Source organism: Pistacia vera, unplaced genomic scaffold (genome assembly GCF_008641045.1).
Source record: "Pistacia vera cultivar Batoury unplaced genomic scaffold, PisVer_v2 Contig381, whole genome shotgun sequence".
NCBI lineage: Eukaryota > Viridiplantae > Streptophyta > Magnoliopsida > Sapindales > Anacardiaceae > Pistacia > Pistacia vera.
In genome coordinates this window covers 426,836-447,944 of record NW_022196203.1, presented here as the reverse complement: position 1 = coordinate 447,944, position 21,109 = coordinate 426,836, and the positions used below count along the sequence as shown (strand labels likewise).

Sequence of the window (21,109 nt, the reverse complement as noted above, 5' to 3'; positions counted from 1 at the left end):
CATTTTCAGAGCACTGGTTTGAATCCAACATCTAGATGTACAATGGGTCATCTGTGCTGCCTAAAACTGATGAGGATTTAGAATTCGTTTTATGGGTAACATTAGAAAACTCAGCGTCGTCTTAGAATGCGTATTTATAAATGTTCACAGATCAAGTGACTGTTTAGTGAAAACCCTTTATCAATTGGTTTTTCATGTGTATACAACTCTTAGCTATTCAAATTCTAAGTTTTGTTGGTTCAATTTGGGTTACTTCAGTTTCAAGCTTTTATGCTTTCCCAATCTTGCAGGTATATTATTATTCCCCTTTTTCAACTCTATCAGATACGGCCAAGCTTTGCAATGATCTTAGATGGAATATCACCAGGCCCCAAGGTTTTGAGGCTGTCATGCGTGTGAGATGTAGCCAGGTAACACTTCTAGGTTTTTGAAAATTTATTGCTAGTTCTGTCAGTGTTGGATGATTATTGTTGTTTTATGCTTCAGAGCATTATCCTAGTGAATCAACTTCTGTTTTCATCTGTGTAGGGAATCCAAGTTCAAGAGTACTATGGAAACTTTTGCAAACGCATTCCAACTGATGTTGACCTCCCTGGGGTTTGTAATTTTTCCTTCTCTTGCAAATTGCTTTGTCACTGAATCATACATATGCTTTTATTTTTACCATAGTTGGCATTGACTAGTTTATCAGTCAAAATGAGGTAAATTTTCCTTTTTAAGTTTGTTCTGACAATACTATGTTAATTATATTCATAAAGAAAATAAGGGAATTGTATTACTCCCATGTCTGGACAACCATCTATCTTAGTTCAGTGTTCATGAGCTGCTGACCACATCGCTTACCACCTGAATTTATTTTCTAATAGAGAGGCAATTTTCGTAGCCTTGAGGCATTACTCTTTTAAGTACCTTAATCTTAGTGACAGAGCATATTGTTTCCATGAAAAATATTGGAGTTAGATGGTCTTGTGTAGAGAGTTGAAGTTGATAGAGAATTTCTGCACGGACCAATTGCCTCAAGAACTTGCTATTCAGTAGATTTAACTACCTACTCATTGTTTTCAGTCAGTACAAGTTAGATTTGGTGACAAAAAATAGTTATTGTTTGAGGTTTCAACTGTAATTTTTAACATTTGTTTTTATGTTGTAATTGGAATTTATCTTTTCCGAACTTTTGCCTGTTCAATGTATATAATTTAATTTAGCTTTTGTTGAAGATCATATGATTATTGTAATTATACCTAAGGATGCTTTCATTATTTTCTAGTGGCTCATGATTATGGATAATGTATATCAATTCTCAAATAGAAATTGTATGATTCCATGATTCTTCTTGTAATTTTTTATGGGCAGTTCCATCAGAAGTTGCTTGGTGTTTAGTGTATTTTGTGCATTTATCTTGCCTTTGCTAGTTCTGTCTCTTATAAGCTGTTTATGAACTAACACATTGGCATACATTTAGGATTCCCTTTAACAATTGCATTTACATAGGAGTTTCCGAAGACTAATTCATACCTTGACCAATCCTTCCTGTTGTGCAGTTTGACTGTGACAAATCTATTTTGATAACCTTAAAGCATGATGACAAATTGCAAGATGGCTCAGAGTGTGCTTTTCAGGTGACTATCTAAATTTTTGGGCAGTCTGCCACACATCTTAATTGTTAATTATTGGCCCATTTTNTATTTGATTTATATGGTGTCTGTGAAGACTTGATTAATTTGCTTGGTGGATTTTTGCTAGATTAATTTTGTTTACACTATTTTGTTTTGTTTATGCACTTCAGGATAATTTCGAAGCAAATGCTCCATCCCCTTTTCCTGAGAGTAAAATCTCTACACCCCTTTTGCCTGAGACTGAGATCAATCATGAAGCACATCACATAAGAAATGACTCAAGTCAAAAGGTAAGCAATCCACCAGAACATTACTCCTATATTAAAGTATGAATCTCAAGTTTTGATAGATTAATTTATATAGACATTAAAAATTATCGTCAGAGAACTCAATTTAATAAGATATTGTCTTCATTTAACCATCTTGTCAAGTTAATCAAGTTTTTACCTCAAATGGATTCCAGGATAGTACAGCGGAGAAAAATAACGATGACATCCATCCTATTCATGGTTCGCCCACAGATTCCGAGTACTTAAGCTGCACAGATGTTGATCAGAGTACAAGTATTAGGAAAAAGGTGAAAGATCTAACCAAAGTCTTGGAAACATATTCATTTTCAAGTTCTAATTACATTCTTTCTTGCAGGTGATATTAGAATGGTTCCTGGTTGTTGCCAATGTTGTAACTGAGGTTTCAACAGCCGTGCTCGATCAGCTTTCGTCTCCACACAAGTCCCATTTTGCTCTAATTGCTACAGTGACATCTTTCGTCACCCTAGGATTTTGCATTATTGAGATTTGTTGCAAGTGTAGTCAGGGAAAGTATGTCTGGAAAATGAAAGGCAAGTTTTATTGGTTTTATAATGCAGGAGATGGCAAGCCTTTTGGTTCAATACCGGGTATCATTGGATTGGTTTCTGGCACTCTTCAGTTTATTTTAACAGCAGTTGCTTACGGGGTGTACTATTCTCGACATGTTAATAGTCCTATTAAACTACACATTGGCTCCATCATCTTTGCTATTGGTCTGTTATGCTCAAAAATTATTGGTGAGAAGCACAAGACATGGCAGCATTTTGAGAGCTCTGAAAGCACATAGATTTAAAATGTTATTTTCTCCAATCAGGTGTGCAGAATGGATTTGATGTTGAATGATTGTTACATCAATTTATGTAGGAAATGCTAGATATATAAAGACTATTACAAAGACTCTTTGTAAGACTCTTTGTACATCTAACATTTTTTCAATTTATTTCATTCTTCTATTAAACATATGTAGGACCTCCATTTATATTGATTAATGGGCCTGGTTGGGTTTCGACTTTTTTTGGGCCATTGTGTAGTTGGTTTATGGATATTAACTTATATACGAACACTTGAGAGGGTATGGAATATAATATTTATGGTTCTATTATAACTTATATTTCGACACACTACTTTGATTGTTCGGAAGTTATATACTTTTTCAAGCAAAATGCCAAAATCTTGGCATGACTTATTTTTATTTGGTTGGCCAATTCATAAATATATTTTCATTAAACTTGTGCAAGACAGACATGAAGGAGAACATGAAATCGGGTGGGAAAGCTTCATTAAGAAACCGACAACATTTCAGATTATCAGGAATTGTAATTGTAAATGAGAACGTATTTATATCTAATTCATGCTGGTCGGGTGGGAAAGCTTCATTAAGGCCAGTCCTCTCTCGTTTCCTTGTTGTATCGTTGTCTTAGAATGGGACTTTCTTTAAAGCAAACTTAATTTAAACTTAAACAATTAAATAATTTTTTATTAAATTATTAATTTATATCGTCGAAATTTGCATCGTCATAATCTATGTTTTTGAAGAGGTCAAGCAGTTCGGGATCTTCAGGGTGGTACTATAGTCTTCTGTCTGTATGAGTCCAATCCCGTAAACGTAATGACTTCAACCATCTCATTGTTAAAGAGCATCTTCTGTCTTTAATAATGCAACCACTAGTTGAAAATGCCGACTCGAATGCAATTGTGGAAACTGGCACACATAAAATGTCACGTGCCATTTGGGCTCCAATGAGGAATCGACTTACATTTTGGTTCCGCCATTGAAGCACAGCCATCTCGCATTTCTCCCTCTTGGTCATGTAAGACAAATCCATTTGCAGATACCGCTGTAGCTCATTTGGTCCATGTCTGTATCCGCTGGAGCTACTACATTCACAACCACCAGTAGTAAGTTCCATAAATGTCCAGATGCTCGATCCCTATTGATGAATTAATGTCTTCATCAGCTTCTTACTGCTCGTCTCTGATGGGTGTTCCACTATACCTATTCTGATACAAAGAAAAAAAGATTCTACAATTTTTTGTTAAATTCTATCGAACAATAAATGTAGTGATCTTGTCCTAAATGCTGGCCTATCTCATTAACTATACAATTAAATACATTTAATCTAAACCTAGGATCTACAAGAAGACCTAATCCATATAAGAATGGGATATCTAACCAATATTTTCGGTATTTTTTTTCCATTTCTAAAACAATTGAACTTAACTCTGGATTATATCTATGTCTGGCAAAAGTTTTAGAAATTTGAAGTAAAATATCTAATGCTAAATTAGTAGTAGGATAATAAACACCACTTAACGTATTAATGGAATTGTAAAAAATTTTAAGAAATGTATGAAAGATACCGCAAACCTCCCAATCAGAATTGTTGAAGACTTCGTCTAGATAGTTCTTCTAGTTGACGAAATCTGTAATTTGTCTAGCGGTTGACATAACTTTTTCAAACATCATGTATGTGGAGTTCCAACAGACAGGCATGTTGCAACATAGTTTCTTCGGTTGAACCGACGGCTCCTCTTGGCGACAATATTTGACATACTCATTCCATCTTGTATTACTACTGGCAATAAATTCGATAGTCACGAGCACCCTACCAATCTTACATGTATAGCTTCTAAACCTGCTTTAACAATCAAATTAATGATGTGACAAGCACATCTCTGGTGGAAAAAATTGCCTTCAGCAAGCGGATCCAATTTCTTTTGAAATAAAGAAATTGTCATAGTGTTATTAGCTACATTATCAAACATTAGCCCCACAATTCTCTATGTTAATAAATAATCTTGCAAAACTTCAATAATTGTAAAATAAATAGTGTTAGCACTATGTTTAGCATATAATGGTTTAAAACCTATCAATTTTTGTTGTAAAGCCCAACTATGATCTACGTAATGTATTGTGACACTCAAAAAATTTGTTTTTGATCTAGCAGCTCATATGTCGAAAGTAAGTGCAATAGAAATACTCTAAAAAATTTCAAATTCTTTTTTAAGTTTATCACTTATTTTCCTATGTCCCTTCTACACTTTTCTAATCATATCAACAAAAAATACATTTTCAGATAAAGAAATGGGAGAGTTCCTAGCAAGTATGTATTTTGCTACTTCCTCTCATGCTGCCAATGCATTGTATGTAAAGTTTGAGAGAGCTGAGGATTGTGGATTAAAATTAAGTTGAATTTGTATTTGCGTACCGATTCTAATTGAAGTTGAACCTTGATGCGTTAATTGAGGGTGCTTCTTCTCCAAGTGTCACCTCATCATAGAAGTCCCGTTCTCAGCACCGATCGTGGTTTGATAGAAATTGCATACCACACACGTCTCTTCCCCCAACCCATTTTGCTTTGGTCGTTTTGATTTCGTGAAAAACTACCATACACTAGACATGGCCCTCTTCGTCAGTCTTGCTATAGTGTTGCAATTCACTTGTGTTTGGCTAGACATAGTCCCGGTCACCTCTGGATTTGGAATTGTTGCGTCTAGAAAGGGTAAAAATGGATCAAACCCTTCTATTTCTTGGGTGGATAGAGGAACTGGAACATAATACTTATTTGGGGATGATGATCCTCTGAATCCATAATTTTGAGAATCCTTTATGAATTTATGATAAAATAATAAATAAATAAAAGTGGATGAAATTGAATAATGTAAATAATAATATGAATAGTAGATGAAATTGAAGATAGTTTGAGAATTGGAGTAGAGAGAATGAGAGATTGAGAGTTATGAGGAAAATGAGTGGGAATTAAGGGTTATTTATTGTTTAGGTATGGGGGGAAGTGCAAAAAAATAAACCTCCCCCCCTCTTTGACCGTTGCTCAATGGTCCAATTTTTTTTTTATAAAATTACATTTTAATCCTTTTATTTATTGTCAAATTCATTTTAAAAAGGGGGTTTTGGATATTTTATAAGGGTTAAATGAATTAGGGAGGGGTTTGGGCTCGGGCCCGGGCTTGGGACCTTGGAGGAGAGATCGACCTGGGCCCGATCCCTCCTCCCTTAGGCCTACTCCGGTTGTAGGGCCTGGTCCGGTCCCCAAACCAGGTTTTTAGGGCAACCCATTTGGGTCCGGACCTAATTCCCTCCTTCAGATGATGATGAGGTCTCATTGTCTATTCCCCAAAAATCATTATCCACCTTTTTCATATTGGACATTGCTGTTAAATCTAGTAATTCAAGCAATGGCAACTTTCCCAAATGATGCAAATGCTTATAGTTCAGGCCCCAAAAACGTAACTCCTTCAGTTTGGTTAACATCATCCAACTGCAGGGAAATGTGGTGCCTCTATAGCCTGATAGCTTTAATTCCTCTAAATTTGGCGATGGTTGTGAGGTTTTAAGGATTAGTTCATCATCCTCGCCTAATCTCTTCCCTTTTTCATGTTCATCAAATTTTAATATCAACTGATAGAGTTTTTCCTTTTTTTTAAATACTTTTGTCAGTTCACCATCGCTTACATTTCCTAAATTTCCAAGCCCTGTAATTGTAAGGCTCCCTTCAAGTTGAGTCAAAATTTTCAATCCTTCAAGGATACATGCTTTGTTATCATTATCACTTCCACCACTTATAGTGAATTCACTGAATCTTCAAATATCGGTTAGTTTCTCAATCCCATGTAAAGTAGTTTAACATCAGAAGTGTCAAACCCTAAGTGCCTTAAGTTTACTAATTTTCCAATCCTTTGAGGTAATTCTATGACCACACCATGCAAAAAAAAAAAAAAAAAAAAAAAAAAAAAAAAAGGAGGCCCTAAAAGTGTGTAAATTATATAATTCAGACTAGCTTTCAGGTAATATTATTGTATATCCCTCAAGTTGGTCATGTAATTCAAGGTGTCTCAAATGTATCAACTTTCCTCAGCTCTTTTGGAATCTCTTTAAAATTAAATTTAGCATCTATCTTTAATGCCCATAAACATGTCAAATCATTAAATAACCTTGCTAAAACATCACTAGTCAAGCAATCAGTGTCAAAAGTTTTATATGTAAGTAAGAAACCATTATTAATAGTTAGCAATCAGTGGCAATAAGTGCAAGGTAGATTCAGGAAATGAGGCCCCAACTTCATTATGAGTTAACAATAAATGACGAACTTTGTCATATGAAAGAGTTTCTAAGTGGGTCTTCGACACCATGGACTTCTATAGAAAGACATTCATTGTTATTGAAAATTTGTCATGCACTATATCATACGTCTTATAAGTATAATATTTATTCTCTTGTAAGAGAGATCTTGCTACTAAATACGCAAAATATTCTTTACCAATTATCTCCTCATTCTCATCATCTTTTTCTAATCGAAGATAACCTTGAGCTATCTATAAATCAATTAAAGTTTTTTTTAAGATAAATAACCATAATCTTTTGGAAAGATGGAACAATTAAAATATAAAACACAGTTTTATCATTGGAGGTAAATCATTATAATAGCATTTCCAAATGACTTTTTATATCACCCAAACTCTTTATTATAAACAGTAAATCCATAAAAACAAAAGTCCAACAAACTTTTTATTCTTTATATACAAATTAAAGAGTGAGTTTGACTCTTCACATCTAAAGAGTCAAACTTCACTCTCTATTCTAATTTTAATTAATAAATGACAAGCTTTCATGCATTTTATTTATTAATTATCCCTCCTATTAAGTCTCTTTCTTGAAAATAAATAGCATCTTTATTAAATTTAAAGAGTCCATTGGATTTGAATAAAAATTTTGCTATTTATATTTAGAGATTAATGAAGATGCTCTTTATTTATATAAAAGATGCTCTTTAAAGTAAAGAACACTATTGGAGATGTTATAACTCAACATCAAAGGGGTTAAAAGACCTTTTTCAACATTTTCCAATTTCCACAATTCACTACCTAAAACACGTTGCCATTGGTCTTTAGATTTTTTAAGCTGCAAGAGACTCCTAATAGTTTTTGTTGCAAGAGGTAACCCCTTGCATTTCTTAACTATTTCCTTACCAATTTCTTCTAAATCTTCATACACACCAGGAGGTCTTTCAGAAAGAGCTAGCTTTCTAAACAATAACCAATTCTTCTCATAGGACAATTCATTAATCTTGATAATATCAATTGAATTCATCATACGTGCAACCGACTCTTTACGTGTGGTAATTAAAATTTTACTTCCACTGAGACCATTCTTTAAACAATTATAGAATGGTTCCCATTTCTTGTAATCTTTGGTCCATACGTCATCGAAAATAAGGAGAAATTTTTTATTCTTAATATAGTTATAAATACGTTGAAGAAGAGATTGTAATTCTACAACATTAGGAGTACAACCTTCGAGAGATTCAATAATCGCTTTGGCAATCCTAATATCATCAAAAGGGTCTGATAGACACACCCATATTCGTTCATTAAAATTGCTCTTCACCTCATTGTTAGTGTAGGCAAATTGAGCAAGAGTTGTTTTTCCAATTCCCCCCATCCCTACAAGTGATATTATACGGAGGCTTTGTTTACTACTCTCACACAATAACTTGCTTACTAAAATATTCTTCTCATTATCTCTACCAGATGTATCAGATACATCAATAAACAAAGTAGTTTGCATTTGTTGATGATCAAGCTTCTCTATAGCTTGAATCTCACTAAGATTATAATCATTTTTCTCTTTGGCTATAGCATCTAGCTTTTTATTTATATCTGTTATCTTAACTGCAATGTCACGGCGTAAAACAACTTCTTTGAAACCAAAGCAATGAGAGGGAAAGAAGCAACACACCTTCTTCTTAGGAGCAAGAGCATTTGGATCATGACCTCCCTCAATTCGCAATTTCAAGATTGCAGTATTCCACTCATCCAACACATCTTCCACCTCATAGCAGACGTCTTTGAGACGATCTAACCAAACTCTCACAGCTTCATTCTTCATTTTTTTTTGCTCTACGTCAAGTAGCACAGCTTGAATGGCTCGAAGATTGTGCTTGAGCTTGTCTACTTCTTCGTCAACATCCCCAACTAGGCTCACCTATTTTCCGATGAAGCCAGACATCTACTGAGAAAGAATTGAACCAAGTTGCTCCAAGGCAAAAGAAACAATTGCTTCAGTCATGGTATTGAATGATGAAAGGTAACAAATATCGAGTTATCAAATGTGTCTGTGTTGTGAAAATTCTACCGTCCTTTGTTTCAAATGTTTTATAATGCATGGAAAAGCTAAGGAATGTTTTAGCTATTGGGCAAAGTGAAACCTTGCTTTGATGCTGGTTTAGGTATACGTAAAGCTTTCTTCCCAGCTATTCCATTTGTCTTTCCTTTCGTTTACCTGAAGTTTATTGAAAGCAAATAATTTTTTTGTAAAGCAAGATCCTGAAGCATGAGTGGAAAGCAAGTAATTGCAGAAAATTAAGAAAAGCATATTCCTGGAAGCTAAAGTAAAGAGAAGGATTTGGATTAATTCCAATGTATTGCGCAAATTCAAATTTAAGTTTTGTAAATTATTGGGGGTATATTGTAATTTTACAAGATTTATTTGTCAAGTTAAAAAAGTAGGGGTAATTAAAATTAATCTAAGTACTCGGAACTGGAACCTATGTTTCAGGTTCTGGTTCCTCTAAATTTGGGGGGTACCGAGACTTGCCCACCCCTAATTAAAATTACTTTTAAAATAAAATTATTTTATCAGAAAAAATATTTTCAGCTAATCTTTGTGTATATATATATAAAGTCAAATATGATTTTTATATCTCAATTTCGAGTTGTACTTGAATAATAACTCACAGAAGAGGATAATGCTCATTCAATAATTTCACACACACACACACATATATATATATAAGTAATGTATTAAAAAAGTCAATATAGAAAAAGCATTTGGGTTGCGGCTGACAAAAACTCAAACCTCAAAGATAATAACTCAACTTTAATGGTGATATAACACAAAGTCAAAAGTCATTGTTAATAAAATGGGACTCTGCCTCAAAGAACAATGCAGACTACTCTGCTTTTTGATAACTCATGTATTTCATCTATATTCTACACATCTAAATACAGAGTACTCTGTCATATAGATTTATCAGAGGGTGACTCAACAAAGAAAAAGAGCACTCTGTTTTGTCAACTATCTTCTATGAGGAAAGGAAATGGCTGTAGCCAGTGATCTTCTTTAGAAAGGAGGAAAGCGAAGAAAAAAGGAAATATAAAATAATCCTGATTTTTTATGTTTAGAATAAAAAGTTTCATGGCTTGAGTTTCAATTTATTAACCTCCGTCAAATTTCTAGAGTTTTTCCTTGAAGAAAACATTCATGGACGGCTGGATCATTTAAAACCATTATAGTATGTTCACAAGGTTAATTTCATTAATGCCGGGTGCAGCCGGCTTTATATGTCTATATGAAATATCTATAAACTATTGAATAGTGTATTATAAAATTTTCTTTATGATAAATTTACGGCCGGCTATTGAATTTATAATTTACAGACTCTTGTCAGAGGGATAGCGATGGTTTTAATTCTAAAACATCAATCAGAAAAACTAATTAAACCTTTTGCAGATAAGAATCATCCTGTAAAAACCATTCAGAAGTTAAACTTTCGGCATCAATTTCTTTTCTTTGTACAAAGTCCATGCTTCAATCTCAATAATCATGGCTTCCAAAACTCTCCCAAAATTACCAGTTATAGACTTATCATTGAGGGAGGACTTGAGGCCTGGTACAAGAGCTTGGGAATCGATGTGCAAAGAAGTTTGCAATGCTCTAGAAGAGTATGCTGCTTTGTGATCAAATGCAACCAAGTTTCTTTAAATCTTCACCGTGAAATCTACAATGCAGTCCAGGATTTGTTCAATTTGCCATCAGAAATCAAACAGCAGAAACCTGCTCATGGCGGCGACTGGCCTATCGGAAGGGCGTATTCGTATGGCCTTAAACATGAACGTATAGATACTGAAAATTTAACCACCTTATAAGGAGCTCAGAGTTTCACCAAACTCATGTGGCCCTCTGGAAATGACCAATTCTGGTATGTATTTACTTGATGACCGTAAAGAATAAAAGTACATACTAATTAATTAAATCAACATTCTTGTGTTTTCTTGTTTTTGCAGTAAAAGTTCCCATGAGATGTCAAAGATAATGATGAATTTAGATCAAACGGTTGTGAGAATGGTATTCCAAAACTATGGGGTAGAGAAATAATATGACTTTCACATTCAATCAACGGATTATGTTACTGGGTCCGCCAGGTATAAAGAATCAGGGACGAATGAGAACTATTTGGGTCTTCTCGGCCACACTGATAAGTCATTTTCAACCGTGATTCATCAGGATGGTGTTAACGGATTGGAGATTCAAACTAGGGATGAGCAGTGGATTCTTTACGATCCTCCCTCGCATTCATCGTTCATATACCTGGCATCTGATGCATTCAAGGTGGGCTTGATTTCTCTTGTTCGGTTTATTAGTTGATTATACTTGTTGAGATAAACAAAGTTTGACATTTGTTATGCCTAAAAAGTCATGTTTATGTCAGCCTAATAAATGTTTTTTTTGTACTAACTGCCAAACCCATATCTCCTTAAAGATATTCATACCAACCCTATCTCATTTCAAGAGATGAACGGACGAGAGTCTTCCATGTGTCAAGGCAACTTGCAAAATACTCATTACATTGAGTGCAAAGGTGTATAAATTGGCTCTTCTCTTTCCGAAGAGGGGGACTGGGCATATGAGAGCTAAACCATAGATTCAAGCTCAATTCTTTCTCTCTATAAACACTGTATTTCTTCATCTTTGTATACCTTATGGGCAATATCACAGAAATAAGTCAGAGAGCAATAAAATAACAGTGGATGTAGGATTTGCTTTAAGCATCCGAACCACTATAAAAACCTCTCTTGTTAGTCTATTATTTACGTTTTCTACAACATATATAATCTCAGCACCATATTCAAATCTCATGAATCCATTCGCGTGTGTCTCCTGAGTCAGTTCAGCGTTTTTCACGTGCGAATCGTTGACGTTCAAAATTAAGCGTCAACAACATTATTGTGGATTGGATCAAGCATGGAGCAATGACAGAATACGTTCGTGTTACCATCGAGTTATTATGGGTGGAAAGAAGATAACGTTTGCATTGCTGTCTGTGTACTACATTACATAAAGGGACAGTGATGGGTGTTCCTGATGAGCTAGTTGATGAGGAACACCCTTTACGATACAAGCCATTTAATCACAGAGAATATCGTAAATTGCATATAGAATATGGCAGCAAGAAAATTGAGTACTCTATTGAAGCTCACTGTGGTGTCTAAGAAACCCATTATCCATTGAGTATGGTATTGCCTTTTCCGAGAATGGAGGGAATCAAATTTGTATAATTGCTAGGATTATTTTAGAGTTAAGATAGAATTAAAATATTTAAGGTTTAATCTTTTTATAATTATGCTATTATTTAATTAGAATATTTTTTTGAGTTAAGCAATTAAAGTCCTTTTAAAATTAGGGTAATAATTAATAAAATTCTTTTCTCTTAATTCTCATTCTTCTTGGAGATTATGTTTCTTTATATAAGCCAAAACACTATCCTAACACTCTTTTAAGAAATTAATTCGCTAACTTGTATTTAATTAAGACCCTCTCTGAAGGAAGAATAAAGTTTTGTATCCCATTGGTCGTAAGTCTGAATTCTTTGAATCTAAATATCATCTAAGCTCTTTACATTGTCTAGCAATCTCTCATTTTCTCTTTGTCAAGAAATCTGATTCAAGTCAGAAATTAATGAAGAAAAGAATCAATAATTATAACAAAATTATTTTCTTTTCAGTTTCAGTCTCTGTAAGTTTTTAATTTGATCTTAACCCCAAGAGATTGGCTTGGCGGTTAAAAATGTTTGCTTTATTTCTTGAGTTTCTGGGTTCAAATCTTGGAGCTATTTACCATAATAATATTGTGACTTATCTGATTCTTTGGGCTTATAAGATGTTCAATAAACTCCAAGAATTAATTAAGATGCACGCAAACTGGTCCAAACATCCTGATTACCAAAAAAAAAAAAAGTTTCAATGCGATCTTCGTATTTTGTTGTAACAGTGAGAAGATTAAGATCTTAATTATAAGAAGAATTATTCTAAAATCCCCTGGAGATTTGGGCATTATTAGTGTGGATTTTAGCTTTCTGCAGCTGGAGCTGTGTATGGTTGGGCTACAAAGGGTGTGGACTGTCCCATTTGTATTGGTTTCTCCCTGGGCCTTTTGTCATTTTATTGGTGTAGTTGCTTACTTGCTTTTGTCCATTGTTTAGTTTTGCCTAGGCCTGGCTTTTTGTTTGGGCTTTTGTTTGTAAAGGATTGTACATCGTTGTGAATCACTTGGGATTTTTTTTTTTTTTTTTTTTTTTGGTATAGTTACAAATCTTGGGCCTGTCCAAGATTTTGGTGGAAGGAGATTTCCTCCTGCTAAGTTGTATTTTTTTATTCTTTTATACAATTATCACGTTTACCAAAAAAATTAATTATTCTAAAATCTACGATGTTCATTTAGGAAACCTTACGTTATTAAATTATATACTCAATTAATTTATAAGAGGCAACCGATGATGACATGCACCTCTTTAAATTTTTACTCAATAAATTATTTTATTCGTTTATGTATGAATAAAAAATTGAGTATTCTATTGAAGTTCCAATTATGTACGCAAATGAGATGAGTACTGAGTAGCTTGGCAGTATCTTGGAGCCTATAAATTACCCAATTCGTTCAGTTTTAAATATTGGACATTGCCTTCACTGGATAATAATGCCTATTTAGGGTGGAAAGTTGGTTTTGACCATTCAACAATTCGGTTTTAGTCAAATATTAGCTTTAAAGACAATTTTGCCTCCAAAAAGTTTGAAAATGATAATTGTGCACAAACCATTAATTTTATCCGTTAATTTAGTAAATTCAAAAACATTAAAGAGTAATTGTGTTATTTTATCCTTACATATATGTGTGTGTGAAAAAAAAACCTAACCTCTTCCTTCTTCTTCTCGGTGGCGCGCTTTAGCAAGCGCTACCATTGGCGTTGTGGCCATTTTTTTGGTCATTTCTTCACCCAAAACCACCTCCATCTACCCTTCTGACCCTCTCTCACTAAAAACCACCTAATTCCAACACCAATGCACCCATTAATCGCGAAATCTAGCCATCGTTCTTCCTGATGACTACCTCTATTTGAGGCTAGATTCTTGTCGATATTCACACTCGAAATCCACCATTCCACTACCATTCGAATTCTCATCAACCTCTTCAAAACCCAACCTTCCATCTGACACCCCCACTCACCATTTTCCGTCGACCACACACTCTTTAGCCGCCCTCCAACTATATGACAGATCTTATTTTCAAAAAATTACCATCTTATCTTTTTTTAAACGGATTTTATTAACAGTTCTTAACAGTAAAGTGAAAACTATCTAACAGATCTTAACATTTGTGGGTAATTGTCATTTTTAAACTTTTTGGATATAAAATTGTCTTTAGGCAAACTTCGGGTGGGAACATGTCCTCCAACCTATTTTTATTCCCGTAGACATCAAAGGATAAACTGCTATTCATCCAATAAAAAGCATTGAAATGTACAAATTACGGTGAAATTTTCTCTAATAATGCTACCAGGATTTGTTCCATAGTCGGGATTAGCCTCATTAATTATGATATTGTGACCTCGATTTTTTTTTCTTAAACCAAACATTCATCATGCAGGGATTGCTGGATCATTTATAACCATTATAGTTTCTTAACAAGGTTAACTTGATTAATATTGATTGGGTGCAGCTGGATCTATATACACGGCATCGATCTCTGTACATCATTTGATTAAAATAAATAACTTCATCAATTAAGAAAATTTTTCTGTTGAGTGGCATAAACTATTTAATAATTAATAGAGTAAACGACATGTTCCACCCAAGGTTTGACGAAATCCTAAGTTGGTACGTCAAGTTCTATTTATTCCATATTCCCACCCCTAAAATAACACTCTTAACATTTTTTGGAAGTGAGGGCGCAATTATCATAATGCCCTTAACCCTAAATTAATAAATTATATTTTAGCCCCTAAATTACTAAAATTATAAAATTAACCATCTTGTTTTGAAATTACTTCAATTACATCCTCAGTGACTGCGCACCGTCTCGATTTTCACCGGATCTGGGCTGTTTCTGATGACGGCGAAACCCCTGGTCACCTCCATCAGCTTCCCCATCGTCCGTCATCCAAAACCCCTCTGATACCCGACTTATTGACCTCTCCAATCGACGGCGCCGTCAGGGTTAGGTTTTTGTCATTCTTCGCCAGATTCCGGTCGATTCTGACGATGAAAATCTAATTCGACGTCACCACTACAACCAGCATCTCCTAATCTACAAAACCCCTATGTCCCAACAACCGTTTTATGGTCATTCGCCTGTGGAGATCGACAAAAACCAGCCACATGTGGCGGTTGTCGTGGTTGGCGATCGACGAGTGATAAGGGGTTGTCAAGGGTACGGTTTTGTAGAGGGGAGGATGAGGGTTCAAATGGTGGTGACAAGGGTGATTTTGAGTGGAAGAATCGCCGGAAAAGGGTGAAAAAATCAGCGGTGAGGTTGGCTAACGTGTGCCGGAACTTTATCAGGGGCTGCGATCTGCTAATGTGCGCCTCTTCTGTGAAATGATCAATTTACCCCTGAGCCGTTATATCTAACCATTTCCCGTTACTTTAAGAGTGGGAATATGGAATAAATGAAACTTGGCGTACCAACTTGGGATTTGGTCAAACCTTGGGTGGGAACATGTCGTTTACTCTAATTAATATGATATCTTTGCGGCCGGCCGTGGAATTTACAGCACTTTAATCTTAGCCTCTCGTCTTAGGGATAGTGATGGTTTTAATTTTCAAAATATCAGTAGGAAATGCCAAAAGCAGGTGTTACATCATTTCTGTGTATCCGTCCCATTCAACATTTTTTCTGGACATAAATTAATGTTACCGCGAGATTCATTATTCATACGTCCATTATAGTAAATTGACATTATAATTTAGAGTAAACGACTTTTTTAATAGAATTTCATGATCACAAACTTTTAAAATACTATTACTATTCTGTTTATATTCTGTTTTTTATTTCCGCATGTTACAACCCTAAACTATTATTATTCTCTTCCCCAATCATCTCTCACCAAAACCTCTCAAACCCTACTCTCATCAACCCCGTTAATCGTTGGCAATCGAGTGATTAGGGTTTACGCAACCATTTCTCTCACGTCAAATTATGATAAATCCCAACAACCAAAATCTAATCTTTTACCACCAAAAGACTCATATGTCTCTCCTTTTCTAAAACATCAACTGTCTAGACCAAGTTTACTCTCTGTTCATTGTCAGAATATAAATTTGATAATAAGTGATATTTTAAAAAATCATTATTTACGTGGGAAAAAGTCATTAACTCTATAATTTAATTAAACATGTTTTAGTAGTAGGAATTTAGAGGTGGGCAATTGGGACTAGGTCCAAAAACCCAGTCCAAAAACCCGGTCTTAGGATCGATCCTTATTTTTGATTCTAGGACAGGTCCTAGGAGGCCTGGTCCCTAAACGGTACCAGCCTAAGGAGGAGGGCCCGGTCCCTCCATTGGGCCCAAATTTTTTTAAACATTTTCGTTTTAAACCCTTGTACAATTATTAAAACCCCCTATAAATTTTGAAATAAACATAAATTATAGGAGTTAAAAAAATTACAAAATTTATAAAATTAAATTTTCATATTAATAAATTTATTTGTAGTTTAAATTTAGTACTTAAAACTAATAATAAGTTTATATTCATTTTAATGGTAAAAACAAATGAAATAAAAGATTTTTTTTTTTTAAATTTCACTTATTACACTTACTAATGAAATAAAATCATATTTATTTATCTATTATTCATTATTGTTATTATCTATTATAACTAGTTTATAATCATTGTATTGAAATGATATTTAAAGATGAGTTCAATGGTATTTAAACATAGTCATGACAAAATTAAGGCATTTATCTTAAAAATTAAAGTTTTAAGATATTTAAAAATTTTGTCTTCTAAAAAAAGATGTCTATGATTTGTAAAAGCAAGCTTGATAATACTTATAATACAACGTTTATAAGAAATCGAAAACCATTAATTAATCATAAACGTTTCGACAAATCTAGTTATCAATTACATTAATTGTCAGATATATAATAAAAGCCTCTTTAATCTCCAATTTTTTTTTACTATAATCTCATAAAACTTTTGCTAAATATAGATATAATAACGTTTTAAGGGAAATTATTTTAAAGATGGAAGAAAAATATGAGAAATATTGGTTAGATATTCCATTCTTATATGGATTAGGTTTTGTTGTAGATCCTAGGTTTAAATTACACGTAGTTAACTGTATAATTACTGAGTTAGGCTAGCATTTAGGATATGATTATACGTCTTATTTGACTGACTTTAAACAAAAATTGGATAACCTTTTTCTTTATATGAGAACAAGTACAATAGAAGTGGAAGTGGAACGTTCAGGAGAGACGATCAGGACCGGATGCAGACCTCCGTCAAGGATCAAGCAAGTGGACGTATATGGAACATGGCGGAAGTATATGGAACATGGCAGAAGTAGCAACTCTAGCTCGTATATACATGAACCAAATGAACTGAATCGCTACCTACAAGTGGACCTGTCCTTTATGACAATGAAGGAGAAACGTGACATGGATATTCTCCAATGGTGGAACCAACATGAAAGTCAATTTTCCATTGTAGCCCAAATGGCACGTGACATTTTATCTGTGCCAGTTTCTACAATTGCATCCGAGTCAACATTTTCAACGAGTGGCCGGATTGTTGAAGACAGAAGATGTTCTTTAACCGATGAGATGATTGAAGTGATAACGTGTTTATAGGATTGGACTCATGCCGAAAGAAGACTACAACAGCATCCTGAAGATCCCGAACTACTCGAACTCTTTAGGAATACAGATTTGAATAATGTAAATATTGTTGACGATGAAGATGAATAATTTAATAAAAAAAAATTATTTAATTGTTTATTTGTAAAGCGTGAATGTGTGAAATGTGAATATTACATTTATGTTAAAATTAACTATTAATTTTATTATTATTTTTTTAAATTAATTAATCTTTTAAAAACTTACTAATCTACCCCTAAAAAATACCAAAAACCCCTACAAAATTTTGTTCCGCCATTAAAGTATAAAAAAAAATCAGGGGAAAAAATAAATTTTTTAGACACATAGGACTGGTCCTGGACCTATAGGACCAGTCCTAAGGATCGATCGGAGTCTTAAAATTGCTCATGGGCCTGTGACCGATCCCAAGCCCATGAGCTACTGGTCCCAAAAGGGCCCAGGCCTTGGCCAGCTCTTGTAGGATATTAATTAACGTATGGGGACTAGTCCCTGCGTTGATACACCAAGATTTGATTGATTAACTAAGAATAAAAAATGACAAGTATGATTAAAAACAAACCGTAAATGCCAAAACAAACGTTTTCATTTCAACCAAACAAATTAATAATGCAAACACTTGTTATAGATTTATCATCAAGGGAAGACTTGATTGTATATCATTTGATTAAAATAAATAACTTCATCAATTGAGAAATTTTTCTGTTGAATAGCATAAACTATGATATGTTTGCGGCCGGCCGTGGAATTATAGCACTTTAATCATAGCCTCTCGTCTTAGGAGTTAGGGATAGGGTGGCTTTAATTTTCAAAATATGAGTAGAAAAGCCAAAAGCAGGTGTTACATCATTTCTGTGTATCCGTTCCACTTTGTCACGGTTCAACATTTTTCCGGGGGAGAACAACATACACTACCCAAGGTTTATCGTAACAACAAATTGGTACCTAAAAGGTTTTAAAATGATAAATAAGTACTTTTCGTCATGTTCTATTAATGATTTCTGTTTATTAATAGTGAAAAGACTAAAATACCCTTAAAAGTTTGAATTTTAGTTTTTATAATTAAAAATTTCTAAAAAACCCCCTAGATTTACAAATTTAACTAAATAACCCAATATATAAAATTTTGTAAAATAACAAAAACACCCCCACCACTGCAGTGCCAGATTCGGCCACCACGCGGGAATCTGACCGAAAAGTTGCATTACGACCAAGACCCGTCAGATCTGTGTCGTAACGCATCATCCGTGGTTGATCTGGTCGGAAAAGGCCAGCTTACGGCTAGATCTGGCCGTCGACGCTGCAAAACTCCATCTGCGGTGTCGACGGCTAGATCTGGCCGTAGATCTGGCCTTTTCCGGCCAGATCTGGCGAAAAAGGCAAGATCGGCGCGTTACGACACGATCCGACGGGTCTATGTCGTAACGCAACTTTCTGACCAGATTCGACGGTGGTGGCCAGAATCTGGCACTGCGGGTGGCAGGGGTGTTTTGTTATTTATATAAAATTTTATATATTGGGGTATTTAGTTAATTTGTAAACCTAGGGGGTTTTTTAGAAATTTTTAAATTTTTAAAAAACTAAAATCCAAACTTTCAAGGGCATTTTAGTCTTTTCACTATTAATAAACAGAAATCACTAACCGAACATGACAGAAGGTACCTATTTGTCGTTTCAAAACCTTTTGAGTATCAACTTGTTGTTATGAAAATCTTGGATGCACAAGTCGTTCAGCCTTTTTTCTGGACATAAACTAATGTTACCACGAGATTCATTATTCATACGTCCATTCTAGTAAATTGACATTATAATTTGGTGTAAACGACTTTTAATTGACTGGCATACCCAAAGGCTCGTTTGTCTTCTTCCAAAACATCTATGGTTTAGATTAATATAAATTTAATAATAAAATAATATTTTAAAAATCTTTTTATGAAAAAGAGTTATTAAACTATTATTTAGGTGAAAAAAGTTATTAACTCTATGATTTAATTAAACACGTTTTAGCCGTAGGATATTAATACCGTATGGACTAGTCTTGAATTTATAATTTACAGACTCTTGTCAGAGGGATAGCGATGGCTTTAATTCTAAAACATCAATCAGAAAAACTAATTAAACCTTTTGCAGATAAGAATCATCCTATAAAAACCATTCAGAAGTAAAACTTTCGGCATCAATTTCTTTTCTTTGTACAAAGTCCATGCTTCAATCTCAATAATCATGGCTTCCAAAACTCTCCCAAAATTACCTGTTATAGACTTATCATTGAGGGAAGACTTGAGGCCTGGTACAAGAACCTGGGAATCGATGTGCAAAGAAGTTTGCAATGCTCTAGAAGAGTATGGCTGCTTTGTGATCAAATGCAACCAAGTTTCTTTAAATCTTCACAGTGAAATCTACAGTGCAGTCCAGGATTTCTGATTCAAGTCAGAAATTAATGAAGAAAATAATCAATAATTGTAACAAAATTATTTTCTTTTCAGTTTCAGTCTCTGTAAGTTTTCAATTTGATCTTAGCCCCAAGGGGTTGGCTTGGCGATTAAAAATGTTTATTCTATTTCTTAAGTTTCTAGGTTTAAATCTTGGGACTACTTACCATAATAATATTGTGACTTACTTGATCCTTTGAACTTATAAAATGTTAAATAAACCTCGAAGATTAGTTGAGATATACGCAAATTGGTCCGGACATCCTAATTATCAAAAAAACAAAAAGTTTCAATTCTATCATCGTATTTTGTTATAACAGTGAGAAAATTAAGATCTTAATTATAAGAATAATTATTCTAAAATCCCCTGGAGATTTGGGCATTGTTTAGTGTGGATTTTAGCTTTCTGCAGCTGGAGCTGTGTATGGTTGGGCTACAAAGGGTGTGGGCTGTCCCATTTGTATTGGTTTCTCTCTGGGCCTTTTGTCATTTTATTGGTGTAGTTGCTTACTTGCTTTTGTCCATTGTTTAGTTTTGCCTAGGCCTGGCTTTTTGTTTGGGCTTTTGTTTGTAAAGGATTGTACATCGTTGTGAATCACTTGGGATTTTTTTTTTTTTTTTTTTTTTTGGTATAGTTACAAATCTTGGGCCTGTCCAAGATTTTGGTGGAAGGAGATTTCCTCCTGCTAAGTTGTATTTTTTTATTCTTTTATACAATTATCACGTTTACCAAAAAAATTAATTATTCTAAAATCTACGATGTTCATTTAGGAAACCTTACGTTATTAAATTATATAC

At 34.1% G+C, this 21,109-nt stretch overlaps 3 protein-coding genes and 1 long non-coding RNA gene across 4 annotated transcripts; 3 read left to right on the top strand and 1 right to left on the bottom strand.

Moving 5' to 3' along the window:
- Nucleotides 1–293: 293 nt before the first annotated feature.
- On the top strand, nt 294–1,601 carry LOC116140835. Its single transcript, XR_004129705.1, has 3 exons — nt 294–410; nt 529–597; nt 1,542–1,601. It is a non-coding gene; the product is annotated as an uncharacterized LOC116140835 (long non-coding RNA).
- Nucleotides 1,602–1,695: 94 nt separating this feature from the next.
- LOC116140830 lies at nt 1,696–3,014 on the top strand. Its single transcript, XM_031426405.1, has 4 exons — nt 1,696–1,704; nt 1,787–1,906; nt 2,080–2,193; nt 2,262–3,014. The coding sequence occupies exons 1-4, from the start codon at nt 1,696–1,698 to the stop codon at nt 2,712–2,714; spliced, it is 696 nt and encodes a 231-aa protein (XP_031282265.1). The 3' UTR covers nt 2,715–3,014.
- Nucleotides 3,015–6,017: 3,003 nt separating this feature from the next.
- Nucleotides 6,018–8,834, bottom strand: LOC116140829 (putative disease resistance protein RGA3). Its single transcript, XM_031426404.1, has 2 exons — nt 7,775–8,834; nt 6,018–6,316 (listed from the first exon to the last, which is right to left on the bottom strand). The coding sequence occupies exons 1-2, from the start codon at nt 8,832–8,834 to the stop codon at nt 6,018–6,020; spliced, it is 1,359 nt and encodes a 452-aa protein (XP_031282264.1).
- A 1,716-nt stretch (nt 8,835–10,550) lies between these two features.
- LOC116140827 (probable inactive 2-oxoglutarate-dependent dioxygenase AOP2) lies at nt 10,551–12,217 on the top strand. Its single transcript, XM_031426403.1, has 3 exons — nt 10,551–10,669; nt 11,150–11,367; nt 12,069–12,217. The coding sequence occupies exons 1-3, from the start codon at nt 10,551–10,553 to the stop codon at nt 12,215–12,217; spliced, it is 486 nt and encodes a 161-aa protein (XP_031282263.1).
- The last annotated feature ends 8,892 nt before the right edge of the window (nt 12,218–21,109 follow it).

Coding starts and splice junctions, on each gene's coding strand:
- LOC116140829 (XM_031426404.1), bottom strand. CDS start 8,834: ATGAAGAATGAAGCTGTGAGAGTTTGGTTAGATCGTCTCAAAGACGTC. Junction 6,317..7,774: donor ATTGGAAAATGTTGAAAAAG/GTCTTTTAACCC, acceptor AACATGAAAAAG/GGAAGAGATTAGGCGAGGAT.
- LOC116140830 (XM_031426405.1), top strand. Junction 1,907..2,079: donor GAAATGACTCAAGTCAAAAG/GTAAGCAATCCA, acceptor AATGGATTCCAG/GATAGTACAGCGGAGAAAAA. Junction 2,194..2,261: donor GTACAAGTATTAGGAAAAAG/GTGAAAGATCTA, acceptor TCTTTCTTGCAG/GTGATATTAGAATGGTTCCT.
- LOC116140827 (XM_031426403.1), top strand. CDS start 10,551: ATGGCTTCCAAAACTCTCCCAAAATTACCAGTTATAGACTTATCATTG. Junction 10,670..11,149: donor GTTTGCAATGCTCTAGAAGA/GTATGCTGCTTT, acceptor TGGGTCCGCCAG/GTATAAAGAATCAGGGACGA. Junction 11,368..12,068: donor TTCTCTTGTTCGGTTTATTA/GTTGATTATACT, acceptor CATTACATAAAG/GGACAGTGATGGGTGTTCCT.